This window comes from Carcharodon carcharias, chromosome 8 (genome assembly GCF_017639515.1).
Source record: "Carcharodon carcharias isolate sCarCar2 chromosome 8, sCarCar2.pri, whole genome shotgun sequence".
Taxonomy (NCBI): Eukaryota; Metazoa; Chordata; class Chondrichthyes; order Lamniformes; family Lamnidae; genus Carcharodon; species Carcharodon carcharias.
In genome coordinates, this window is record NC_054474.1 from 163,066,825 (window position 1) to 163,080,514 (window position 13,690).

Here is a 13,690-nt window from a genome sequence, read left to right on the forward strand (position 1 = left end):
TCTGGTCAAAATCATATTGCTGTATATGGGATCTTGCTGTGCACAAAATGGCTGCCACATTTCCTACATTACAACAGTGACTACACTTCCTGAAGGCATTGATTCTTGCTGCATATGGTTTCACAGGTGGCTACCATCTTTGACTACCAAATTTTAGTGGCTGATCCTTTGTGAGCCTCAAAGTGGTGCAATTATCTGTCTTTTGGATGAGATGTTAAACCAAGAGTTGCTTCATGAAGGGAATCACTGCATCAGCCCTCTAGATCTAATGAGTCTTTTGAGCTAAAGGGGTTTTTTCTCTCTTTGACCTGATTGAAAGATATTGGCAGAATTTACACAATACTATTGGCTACAGTTTTCCAAACAGCTGACAAAAGATTTTTAAAGCAAGAATTGGGCAAGATTTACAGCTTTTGTTATTCTTACCGTAATGTCAAACCCAGAGAGTGATGTCTAAAGAAATTTGTTTTTTTTTTCTCTCCTCTGAAAAACACAGTACGAAAAAAAATAACAAGGCAAATACTGGAGACTGCCAATGTAGGGTGCTCTTGTAATTCTCTTATACCAGCAAATGGGATTTTAAGTAAGCCCAAAAGGTGACTCTCATTTGGCACAAGTGGCAGTTTTCTTAGATTCAACAGCCAAAATTGGCTGTAAAACACTTTGAACATCCTGCAGTTCTGAAGGACACTACATAAATGTGAGTCTCTTTCTCTTTTGCTGCCAGAATGGTGTTCGCAACACACATTTCCTTTTGTGGTCGTGTTTACTCTGTTTCAGCCCAGTCTAATAATCCTGTTCCATCTGAGGGTCTAAGGGAAGTTGTTTGAAACATCACAGTATAAGTTTAAGCAAAAGAACTATTGTCATATGGTGTGTTAATTTTTTTTTTGATGATACTGGTTTTCGCTGTTTGATTTTAGCAGGACAGGCAGTTTAGAGAGATCTCCCCTTGATGCTGTTCCTTCACTGGCAGATTTATCCCAAATCCAAAGACAATTTATTACTTAAAAAAAAAGGGAAATATTGTTTACAGAACTTTGTAGAAATTTGATTGAAAAAGATTTAAAGCCATTGAAGACTTGAAATTACACCCGCCGCGTACCTGATCTTTCTCATGTTGGTGCTTAATGCATTTTCCCTATTTTTTGTATCAGATTTTTTTCCCAATAGAGCATTTGCTATTGCAAAAACAAGAGATACTTGAAATCGGAAAGGTCATAGACCTGCTTTGTTTCCCTCATCGCAGATGCTACCTGACCTGCTGAATACTCATAGCATATTTTATGTTATATTAATAATTTAGTATAATTGTTGTGGTAATTTATCTTTTAAAAAATGTGCATCACTATTGCTTTCAAATAATTATTTCCAACATGAACTAAACAAATAAATAAAAATACAAAAGCCACATACTATGGATTCTGGAATTCTGAAATAAAAATCCCAGCAAAGCTTTTTTTTTAAATATTCATCTTCAACTCTTTCTCCTACTTTGTTTCTTGCTGAACATGCAATTTTAACAGGCAGAACAGGATTGTTTTCTCCTCTTGTGACTATTTAATTAATCATGGTCTTTCACCTCGCTTTGAACTCTTTTTTACAGATCAGTGATTAACTTGGATTTCACATCATTAGCATGCATAATACTACATAATGTCTGTGTATACCCATCATAAAGCAGTGTGGTTTGAAAATAAATCTAGTAAGATTTCATATTCAGCAAAGTACAATGCTGCACAATGATAAAAAGCCATCCAGAATGGAAATTAAGCATAGCACATAATAACTAAATCTTTCAAAGACCAGGCAAACTCTAAATGCGTCATGTTAGAATGATGTGAACATTTGACCTGGCACTAATTTGAGTGACAAGCAATTTAAAAGCTGTACATGTTATATCTTATTTTTTGGCTTGCTACTAAAACAAATGTGGCCCGTTTTAAAAACTGATTGCACATTCATGTCAAATGAAAAGCATCAGCAGAGTTAACATTTGACTAAAATAATTTTGAAAAGATGATTGGTATGCTTTGTTATTCTGTGATCTCCACATTATTAGCCTTTCTTCTTTGTTGGAACAGTCTTGTTCATTATTGCAGTGTCTTTAATTTATTAAGTATAAAAAGGGCATGTCTTTAAACATACATTATTGTAATTCAAATTAACATGAACACCTGATGCCCAAGTACACTTGTAAGTCAGTTTGCATCTCAAGTTTGCATGTTATTATGATTTACCTCTTGTTGAAAGGGTTTCACCAGTTCTCAGCTAATTGGTTCATTGACTGGAGTAAAGAAGAGGCATTCTGTCTTGGGCAGGAACATAATTTAATAAACCATTTTAATTATCTTGTATATTGCCTACTGATGCCTAATCATGCAAATACATTGAATGCCCTAACCAACCCTTTCCTGCCAAAAGAAGCCAAATGATGAAGAATTGCATCATTACTAAAGTAAATGGGGGAGCTTTCTTACAGTTACATTTCACCCTTCTGATTATATTTCCCATGAACCAAATGGCTTACATTTTGCAGCTGAAGTTCTGTATGTTGAATACAAGTTCTTATAGTTCAGCATTACCTTTGAGTATTTTGGAAGTCGCAAAAAGCTAATGTAACAACTACTGTCATTCTCATAACAGGCAGTTTAGGTAAAACTTGAAGCTTGGAAATATTTAGTGTTGCTGTTGTTTCCATTCCAGTAAAGAAGATATATTTTTGTCAATTTAAATCGCACTAGAATTGAGTGCTCTGGTTTGTTAAGGAATCCAAGGTAATTTGTTCTGCAATATCAGTAAAATTGGCATTCCATGCAGATCCACAGAAGTACAAAAACCTTTCTTTCAGTAATGTCTGACTGACCGTCTTCAGACTTGTGTAGCTGGTAGAATTCTTCTGACTGGCCAGCTACTCAAAAATTCTAAGAGCTAACATGAGTATGGTTCCATCATTATAACATCTACTTAATTAAGAATCACAAGAGAAATCTTTGTGATGTTTTCATGATATTTTCAGGGTTCTATGACAATGTATCTTCACCTTCCATTAATCAGCAGCATTATATTTTGTTATATTGTATGGTTGTAAGAACGGAAGGATTTTATTTTCAAATAGCTGTCATACAGGAATAGCTTAAGTTGTAGGTGCCTCTGATCAGTCTATGTATGGGCTATTAGAACATCAAATGGGAAAAAATAACTAGGATAAAATATTGAGTCTTCATTGGACGAATAAATATGCAAGAATCTCTGCTAATGGGGGATAGTGGATAGCACATGGAATTTATAGCAGCACAGTAATTAGTTCAGGTTGGAAAAAATGCAAGCCAAGAATGACAGGAAAACAGGGTTGGATAAATTATCCAAAGCCCTGCACTGCTGGCAGAGCGTCTTGTACAGCCAGCACAAATCAGAAAATCACAGGGATTGTGTCTATGATTATCTGATACATGCTAAATGACTTGGAAATCTTAACCTGATCCGTATGTCTTGTAATCAAACAAATTGGAAAAGTGTGATCAATACTTCAATACCCTTCATAACTCAGTTTTTGTAAATGCAATTATTTTGTGTTACCCTTTTTTGATTTCAGTTTTTCATGACATCTCCACATTCTTAATTCCATCAGTTAACATGTTCAAAAATGGTATGACACTGTTGTAAACAGATCAGTCCTTACTTCCACACTTGTAATAAATACTTCTTTGCTCAAATCTTAGTATGCTTTGTAAGAATGGTTTAACAATGGAAGAGATTCAAAACAAAGTGGCTATCTTGAAATTAGCAATATTTCAGTATCTACTTAAGTAAATTAGCAGACGTTACTGAAAGTAAAGAAGTGGTAAAATGTAGAATAAGTTAATATGTTTGTCAAACAGCTGCTCTTTGATTTGGCTCTAAAATTTTATTTTACAGGATTTCTTGACAGATTTGATGATGTCTGAAGTTGATCGTTGTGGTGAAAACGAACACCTAATTTTTCGGGAGAACACCTTAGCAACCAAGGCAATAGAGGAGTATCTGAAGTTGGTTGGCCAGAAGTATCTACAAGATGCACTTGGTAAGCCAAATGGAAGATTGCAAAACCAATGCTAGATGATCAGAGCTGAGACTTGCACGCTGCTAATTTTTCTTAATTTTATAATTGTGCCTTTCTCAATAGCTTAAAGAGAAAGCATTGCTGTGTTAAAATCAAGAAATTTCAACTTCCAATGATTCTTCACATTTTGGTCTATAGGAAAATGGTCTGCAGTTTGCTTGGACCTCATTATTCACATCCATGTTTCTACTCACCATTCTTACATAGACAAAAATGTTATTAGCTATGGTAGTATAAATATTAACCTGTATATAGAGGAAGAAAAGATTGAAAAGAAATGTTATTTGCTTTAACATCTGATATATAATCATGGAAGATAAGAACATGTGGCTGAAGGGAGTAGCTTGTTCCAATTGGAGATTATTAATTGAAATACCATTGATTAATTTGATGAATAAGCAAATTTAACAATTGTTCATCCATATTAATATGAAATAACAAGGAGAATGTCTCCGTTTACATCCCAACCAAAAAAAAGTAATTGATATAGGTTATATCATTATTCATGTACATTCTTTGGTGATGCAAAAGTTTCTTGGACATTTTATTTACTTCAATCAGTAAAAGTGAACACTAGAAGTGGTGAGTTTTCAGCTAAACAGCTGTAACTTTAGATTGCAGCCTCGAGTAGCTTTTGAACATGCTTACTTCTTTCTTCCCTTCTCCCCAATGTTATTCTTCAATGATTTTCTTCCCAACTTTAGGGGTCCTTAAGCCATTGACCATTCGTAATTAGAAGACTAAGATCGTTCAGTGCTTTCTGTTTCTTTCATGATTAGACCAGCCACTAGAAAATGTACAAAGCTCCCATTTGTTTTCTGTTCAGTTAAGCCTTCCTCTCTTTGGAAGAGTGTTCTCCTGCTACTTCATTCCTTTGCACATTGGCTGACCAGGTTTAGGAATTTGCAGTGTGGGGAATCACAGAATTGAGCCTGTATCTTGCACTTTTATAGCACTTTGGACATCTTTTCCCCAGGTTTTGGCCATGCTCTTAGAAGGAGAATCGCACAATAGATGAATGCATGATCTCTGAAAAAAGGAAAAGCTACCTGAACCAGATGTACTGTACAGAGATGCACTTTCTATTAGTTGATCAGAGTCATGTATCTTACTCTTACATGCAGTCAGTATTTGATGTATTTATTGCTTTTGCTCCATTAAGTGTAAGAGGCCAACAGCTGTTCCTTACAACGAGGGGCAACCAAAATCTGTGGAACAGTATCGTCACAGGGGGCAATGCTTTCAGAAGGGGAGAAATAACTAATGTGGAATTACAAGCTCAGTTCCTGTCTACAGACATTTACTTTCAAGTTATATTTTCCAGAACTACTTTGTTGCAGTAATTGCTTGATGGAAAACATCAACACATCAAACAAAAATTATTTGAGGGATATGCTTGCATCAGTAACTGACAAAGTTTGTTTTACATTTTGTCTAGACAGGAAACACTGACTAGTCCTGCGAGTGATAATATGCTTTGAATGTTTTTTGCTGTATCTTTGGGAATATAGGAAATTGTTTTTGTCGCAAATTCCCAGTTGTGCTCTGCACTAGTCTTTTGTTCATAAAATGACAGACTTGTGGTGCTGTTTATTTTTCTCATTATTCCTGTTGCTACCAGCTGCAATAATAATGTGTTATACCCTACTGGTTTAAACTAAATCCCTAATTACATATTGTGTTTGAACACACTATACAATTAATGATTGAAGAAAGTGTGAGAAGGGAGCTTGTTGCTTTTTTTTTTAATGCCTTTAAATAAATGCAGTCTTGATCAAAGTTAAAGTTTCAAAAATGTGGTATGGGAATTTAACATGCAATTATTTATTACTGTTTTCAACAGGAGAGTTCATCAAGGCTCTCTATGAATCAGATGAGAATTGTGAGGTGGATCCGAACAAATGCTCATCAGGAGACCTTGCTGAGCATCAGAGCAATCTGAAAATGTGCTGCGAGTTGGCGTTTTGCAAGATCATTAACTCATACTGGTCAGTTACCTCATTATACCTAGTAGAGATTTTCATTGCTATTTTTCTTTTGCTAGTTGCATGGTAAGTTTGTGCTCTTAGCCATGCCTTTAAAAGCACAACAGATCATTCAGTTTCTGAAAAAGATAACATTCTGTGTTCTGATGAAAAACTGCACCAGAATCTTCCTCAGCCTTTCTACTTTTCAGAATAGATAGAGCCAATGGGCATTTCTGGTAGCTTTTGTTTTTATTTTGGATTTTCACTTTTTAATTTCATTTATTATACCTTTTACAGACGTTAAGCAACAAATGTGCATTTAGACTGAAATACATTGTATATTCATTACCAAGCTTATTTTTATTTGCAAACATCAATTAATCTGTTTAAGCTTTGTTTTGCATTGAAATATTCTTCAATTTGCATAATCAGCAGTCATAGGGATTAAATAGAATACTTATAATTAGTTTCCATCTGTGCAGTGTTCCCTGTTTTATAAGGAGTACATATTTTAGATTCATGCAGGAAAATTCCAATAGATTATTCAGCTTTCAACCTGTGTCGGGAGGAGAAAAAAAGCAGCAATATTCCAACCGTCCCACCTGTGTGTCTCCTGCTAAGATTCTATTAAACGATTAGTTACAATCGTTAAAATCTGTCAATTCCTGGAGCAAATAATAAACATGGGCATTATATCCATCCACTTTTTTTATAATATAATCAAAATAGCAAACAACAAAAGTGAAATACAATACAACCACTTTAAACAGCAACCCAGAAAGAACTTTAGATTTACTATATCACTTAACTCCTAAATTGCTTCACTGAATCCCTGTAGTCATTTTTATAGTCCTTCCTGCAAATTTGATTAATTGTTACAGCTAGGTATCTCATTGCTTTTTTTTCTCCTTTCTTTCATGGGATATGATATTCGCAGGCAAGGGCAGCATTTGTTACCCATCCCTAATTGCCCTAGAGAAAGGTGGCACTGAGCCTTGAACTACTGCAGTCCATGTGCTGTTAGGGAGGAAGGTTGGTAGGTTGTTGTGGAAATACACTGAAACACAGCGGAAGTCTACTTCAGATTTGTAGCATTTGCAGTTTATTTTAATTTTATTATGGGAGAGACCCTGGTTGTAGGAATCAAATGGTGGATTTGAAACTTAGAGATTTTTTTGTGCAGCTGTTAGAGCAGTGCATACTGTCAGGAAAGGTTTTCTGCAGGTAAATGTGTGGCAGTCATCACTCAGTTTCCTATTCCTTCAAACCTTCTGCAGGAGTTGTTCTAACATCCCTGTCATCCTTACATTTTTATCAAACCAGCAAAAGGTTAGAACTGTCTCTTTCCATTCATCTAGAAGTCAGACAGTTAAAAATTCATTAGATCGGAATTATTTTGCAATGAATAACTATGATCTTATCACTTCAATACACAATAAGGACGATTTGTTTGAATAGAGATACATACATCGTCAGAAAATGCGTCATTATATTTTGCCCAGCATTTATCCCAAACTATTTTCATCATTGCCTTCCAATCAGTCATGGTAATAGTGGATTATCATCTGAAAATAAATTCAGGTTCTTCTTTCATAGAGTTATCCTTATAATTCACACATGCTTAAAATTGTTGGAAATGATCTAATAATTAATAAGGTTTTTATTTACTCAGGGCCTTTTATGCCAAAACTCCTCGAGGTTCTTTAAATAGGCGCTTTTCCACTGACGGCATTTGTTCATATGTTGCTAAGCAGACCTTTCACAGCCATGATATGCTGCTTCTGTAAAAATATTAGGTTTCAGTGATGTTTTAACATTAAGATAAAAGCAAAAAACTGCAGATACTGGAAATCGAAAACAAAAACAAAAATACCTGGAAAAACTCAGCAGGTCTGGCAGCATCTATGGAAGGGAGCACAGTTAACGTTTCGAGTCCGCATGACTCTTCAACAGAACATTAAGGAACATAGTGTCTTTGGTTAAGGTCTCTAATCTGTGCAGTATTGCAAGACTTACATTAAATAATATATATTTTCAAATACTTGTTAATCAGCAGGATCAACTAACTGCTGTTGCATATGATACTTTGCTCACAAAAATTGGTTCATTCATTACAAAAATCTGTGAATAATTACTGAGCCTGTTACTTTGACCAATTGTTTTACATTCATATTCTTACACAGCATACATTTGACAGGAAATATTTTGTTTTGACTTTGTAGTACACTACAGTTAACCAGTATTAACGATTTATGAATCACAAGGTTGTGAATCAAATCACAATATTAATGGCAGCTTAGTTACAGTGCGGGCAGATGTTTGAAGGCACCTTTATCTCTGCTAAATAGTCCCTAAGGGAATAAGATTCAAATGGAGATGTGTGTGACCTTTTGTATACTGCTCTCCTTGATAACCTTTTCTGCTACGTCCCACTACTGATGAGAGACCTGTCAATGCTGGGGCACATGATTCCTATTGATAAAAGAAGAAACACTCAGCACTGTACCTGAACTTTAAAACAGCGGTAACATCCACAAAATAGTGGGTCCCTGACATCAGCACCCCGTGAAGGTGAGATCGCTTGTCTCTTTATATGTGAGGTATTTTATACTTACTTAATCGGTGAACCTTGCAATTGTCCTTGAAAGCACATTTCTGACATAAAACCGTTTTCAAACAGTCAGTTTTAAAGCTGGCCACAAAAACAGTACTTCTGTTTACAAGTAAACTCAAACATTATATACAAATTATTCCTAATTTCAATATTAATCTAATGTTTTTAGCTTAATGTATAAACAGTTAAATATTTATTAAATGCATATATTATGAATCTTGGCAATAATTATCATCATAAAACCAATTGTGCAACTAAAGCAATGTAATTTCCTCTGTTAAACTGATATTGTCTTCTGCCATAAGCTAAAATAAACATCATCTTCATGAATTATGATAACTTTACAGCCTCATTTCTTAAGTAAAATGAGACTGATAAGTACTGTCATGATTTATAATTTGTTTTTAGAGTCCATATTTCTTTAGAGGGTAAGTAAATTATCACCAGTACTGTTGTTCATGGAAGGAATAGCAAGAGTCCAAACAATATTTATTCAGCAAAGAAATTCAGCTTCTTATTGTATAGGATACCACAGGAACTTCTTTATAATATGGAAAATTTGACCTTATTAGTAACTTTTTCCTTTCATAAAATTGTATTATCGTAAGTCTTAGATAACAATGTTTTTCACCTTTTTCCTTGTTGCATTATCAGCTTGTAATATTTGCATGTCATGTAATAGATGTGAAAGTATTTCAAACTGCAGAAGGAATTTAGTTATTAAAATCTTGATATTGCTGTCAGATTAGTGCAACTGTCATAGCTTTAAAGACATCTCTTATCTGTTTAAGTACTAACAACATACGTATGAAGAAAAACTAATTTTACTTCACTACAACAAATTGTTCAACAGCGTATTTCCACGAGAACTAAAGGAAGTGTTTGCATCGTGGAGACAAGAGTGCAGCAACCGAGGGCGACCTGACATCAGTGAGAGATTAATCAGTGCTTCCCTCTTCTTGCGGTTCCTTTGTCCTGCCATTATGTCCCCTTCTCTCTTCAACCTCCTGCAGGAATACCCAGATGACCGCACAGCACGCACTTTGACTTTAATTGCCAAGGTTACCCAGAACTTAGCTAATTTTGCCAAGTAAGTGTTTCATTTTATTGGCTTCAATTTGAATTTGTGGCTTGTATCACATTAATTAGATCAAATGCCTTCAGATTCATCCTGAAATTAATGCATGAAAAAACCAATGCATATACAGACACATGCACAGACAACCACACACAAATGCACATGCATGCAGGTGTACACCAACGTGAACCCCTTTTTTCCCATAGCTGAGGATGTATCATAAATATTCCTTATCAGACAAACCAATATATCAACCTAAAATTAAAAGTTTGCTGTATTTATCATACTATATTATCCAATATAGAAGTAGCCAATTGTATAGAGCAGACAACAGCACAATGATAGAACCTCCTGCTTCATGATGACTAGGACAGACCAAAGCTCAGCTTTTAGCCTGTCTGTCAACCCGCACCAGCAATGAAGTCATGCAAGTATAAAGCCAAGCTCAAATGGGTGACACTGGTGTAATGAGCACCAGATTTTACTTGAGAATTGAATTTGTAGGACATTTGTTCCATTATGAAACAATTGGTGTAAAGAGCAGGGTTTCTGTACTAATTTTTAAATGTTACACAATCACACTTGAGGAATTATGGTGGGCGGGGAGGGGTGTAGAATGTAAATAGTCCTTTTGTTGGCTTTTACTGACAATTACTCACATTATCAATGATATGTCCCTATCAATGATATATCCCAGTGCGGAACTTCAGAAATGGTGCACCACAGGATTAAGATTGGCTACTTCTGGAAATTACTTCCTGCAACTGTTGGCCCACGCTGCTCTGGCGCTGTGTCTACAATTAACTTTTTATTGAGCAGCAAAATAAGCGAATGATCCAAAATTGATTAATTATCCCTCCATTGGCTATGAGTCAAAACAAAGTAAGAAAATCACTGCTAAACAAACCAGAAGAGAACAATAACTGTGCTGTCAAACTGTCATACCTGCCAGTAAATTTAAAATCTGTTAAGCTTGGTTGCCAGGTTCACCATTTGATAATTGTTATTGTTGGGAGAAAAATTCATTTTTTTTAATGGTAATTCCCAAGCAGAAAATAAATGTTTTGCCATGCTTATATTGAATGACATATTGAACTATTATCTCAAGCCCTGTTCTTTCTGCCTCCCCCTGACTTTGCGACCCCTTAGCACCCCCTCTCTTTGTGCCCCACCCCACCCTTCATTCCCATTTTTCCTCTTTTCCTAAAGCCTGAGAACTAAGGAAATCAACTTCAGCTCTTTAAACTTAAACTTAAGGACTGATTGGTGCAAAAAGGTTGTTCCCTAATTGGTCTAACTCCACCAGTCAGAATCTGCCTTTTCTAGTCTAACAAGTCCTAGGAGCTAGTCAACCGATCTTTGTTTTTTCACAGGCTAAGTGCAAAAAACCCATTTCAACAATGGTAGTTTCAGTTCCGAATAAGAGTAACCATTGTTGAAATTGGCTTTCTTTACTTAATAAAAGAAACAAGAAGCAGAGAAAAATAACCTGAGTGAGTTTGGTTCAAGGTCTGTGTTTTAGACGCTTATAATTTAAGACCTAAGGCTGAATACTGGGACTCTGGTATTGAACTTCACAAAGATTACATGTATATGAAACATTAGACAATCCAATTGAGTACCTAGTCTCTTTGGGTTTTAATTATTAGATATTATTATTGAATGCACTGGTCTCTTTTTTGATGGTGATTTATTGCATTAAAGATTAGGCTTATGCAATGATTTTTGTTGACATAGAGATGTTATGAACAACAATTAAAATTTTGACCGTGATGTTTCAACAACAGGTTTGGTAGCAAGGAAGAATATATGTCCTTCATGAATCAGTTCCTTGAGCATGAGTGGACCAACATGCAGCGATTCTTATTGGAAATTTCCAATCCAGAAACCATTTCAAACACAGCAGGATTTGAGGGGTACATTGATCTGGGCCGAGAACTCTCCACCCTGCATTCGCTGCTCTGGGAAGTGGTTTCGCAAATGGAGCAGGTGTAGTTTCATACTGTCACTTAAATCCAGTGGATACTATCTGCTGGATCAGTGTATAGATAATTCATCAGTGATTGACATTGGGCATAATGATTAGCTGTATGCCTTTTGTCATGAGATTTTTAAAAATATGGCAACAGGTCTTTGGTGTGTCCTATATTTGCCTTGTATAAATTAATATATTATGTAGCTTCTATTGATTTCCTATTGTAATGGAGACAGGAATTAAGATTAAATGTAGTCCTTAGATGAGACAGGCTGAGAAAGTGGTTGCTAATAGAAGCAAGGTGTGCTGATAATAATCAGGGCTTCCTATTTTAAAGTCATACACTGTCTTTTTATTTTATACTATTTATAATTGAATAACAAAACATGAGAAATTGAGAAGCACAGAAGTAATATTTGTTACAGCACTGGAGCTGGCAGAGCCACAGCTGAAGTGTTGCAATGCCACTACTGGCAAGATGGGTAATTATGGCGTAATGAGTTTACATAGGCAATTTCCATTCTAAATCTGATCATAGGAATTTAGTTGGCAGGAAGGGCTTGCAGACAATTTATTTTATTTATTAAATGTAACAGGTGTTTTGAAAAGGGAAGTATATTGGTTTGGTTTAATAGTCATGGACTGAAATCAACCAAAATTTGGCACTGCCTGGATTGTTGAAGCAATCTTGTTGTAGCTGAAGTAGTATAGGTGGTTTAGTTACTCTTGAGATATAACCAAAACTGTTGTAGTTCCCACAAGAAACAGAATCTCAATTTCTGGTGAAACTACTTTTCATAAGTTGCACGTACAAAATGGCTATTGATTGTTTTGTTTACAAGTTCTCCTGTGATAACTCTTCGCTTTTAATTTCAACACGAACCTATGGTATTTTCTAAATCCATGCCCAAATCATTAGAAACAAAACTTGAAAGATATAGTTAGTTCCAAGACTCTGTTCAGTGCATATTTTACTTTATAATTGTGATTCCTCTCTATAGAGTTTGAGAATAGTGTATGAAAAAGAATTGGCTGAGAGATTTGGTTAAAAGGGCAGGATAGGCATTTGTTTTATACGGTAAAGTTCAAAATATTTAGAAGATATAAGACTTAGGAACAGGGGTAGGCTATTTGGCCCTTCGAGCCTACTCAGACATTTGATAAGATCATGGCTGATCTGATTTTGGCCTCAACTCCACCTTCATGTTTGCTCCTATAACCCTTGACCCCCTTGTCTATCAAAAGGAGAAGTGGATAAGCGATGAATTGTTTGAAAGGGAGGGTAGAGAAGAATTGGTAATAACTTGTGATGAGGAAGATTTATGCCAGTTTGCTTATAGTATGAAGAGTCTAAATGAGGTGTACACCAAGGAAAATAGGTTTGTGTCTAAACAGTTAATGCAAAGGTCAGATGAAGACTAAACAAATTATTTAAAGGCATGAAATGCACAGTAAAAGGCTGCTAAAGAGAATATTAGAAAGAAAATGTCAATGAAAATGAAAGGAAATAGATTTTTGCTGCAGACTAGGTGTTAAAAGAAGACTGCTTAAGGTAAATGAGGTGATGTAATAAAGGTAAAAGTTATCATCTAAATGAAATACATTTTTTTTCTTGACTGTTAAAACTTGGATCTACTTCAACAGAATGCCAGTTTTAACCAAACCCACACAGCAGAGCATTCTGCTGTAGTTGCATGTTTCCTGAGATGCAACTACCTGTTTCTTACTCTTAAGTTAAAAAAAGAATGGCACATTTTTTGAATTGTTTCTCTCATTTTCAAGTAAGAAATTTAAATTCATGAATTTAGGTGTGGATTTCTATTTCCCTTGCCTGTGTGTCCTTTTTATATCACCATACATATTTTATCCATATTTTATTGAGGATTTTGAAAGCTGGTACATACTGTACATCTAATAAATTGTTCATTATTCAAATCATTCATTCTTATTGGTT

The 13,690-nt window shown here is 35.2% G+C and overlaps 1 protein-coding gene across 6 annotated transcripts in view; it reads left to right on the plus strand.

Annotated features, from left to right (window-relative positions):
• Window positions 1–13,690, plus strand: part of LOC121281002 (disabled homolog 2-interacting protein-like) — a 425,229-nt gene that overhangs the window by 370,715 nt on the left and 40,824 nt on the right. For all 6 annotated transcript variants that reach the window (XM_041193534.1, XM_041193536.1, XM_041193535.1 and 3 more), the window contains 4 exons: window positions 3,919–4,063; window positions 5,946–6,090; window positions 9,537–9,773; window positions 11,549–11,750. In XM_041193534.1, the coding sequence (XP_041049468.1) occupies window positions 3,919–4,063; window positions 5,946–6,090; window positions 9,537–9,773; window positions 11,549–11,750 (729 nt within the window). The remainder of the gene's footprint in view (window positions 1–3,918; window positions 4,064–5,945; window positions 6,091–9,536; window positions 9,774–11,548; window positions 11,751–13,690) is intronic.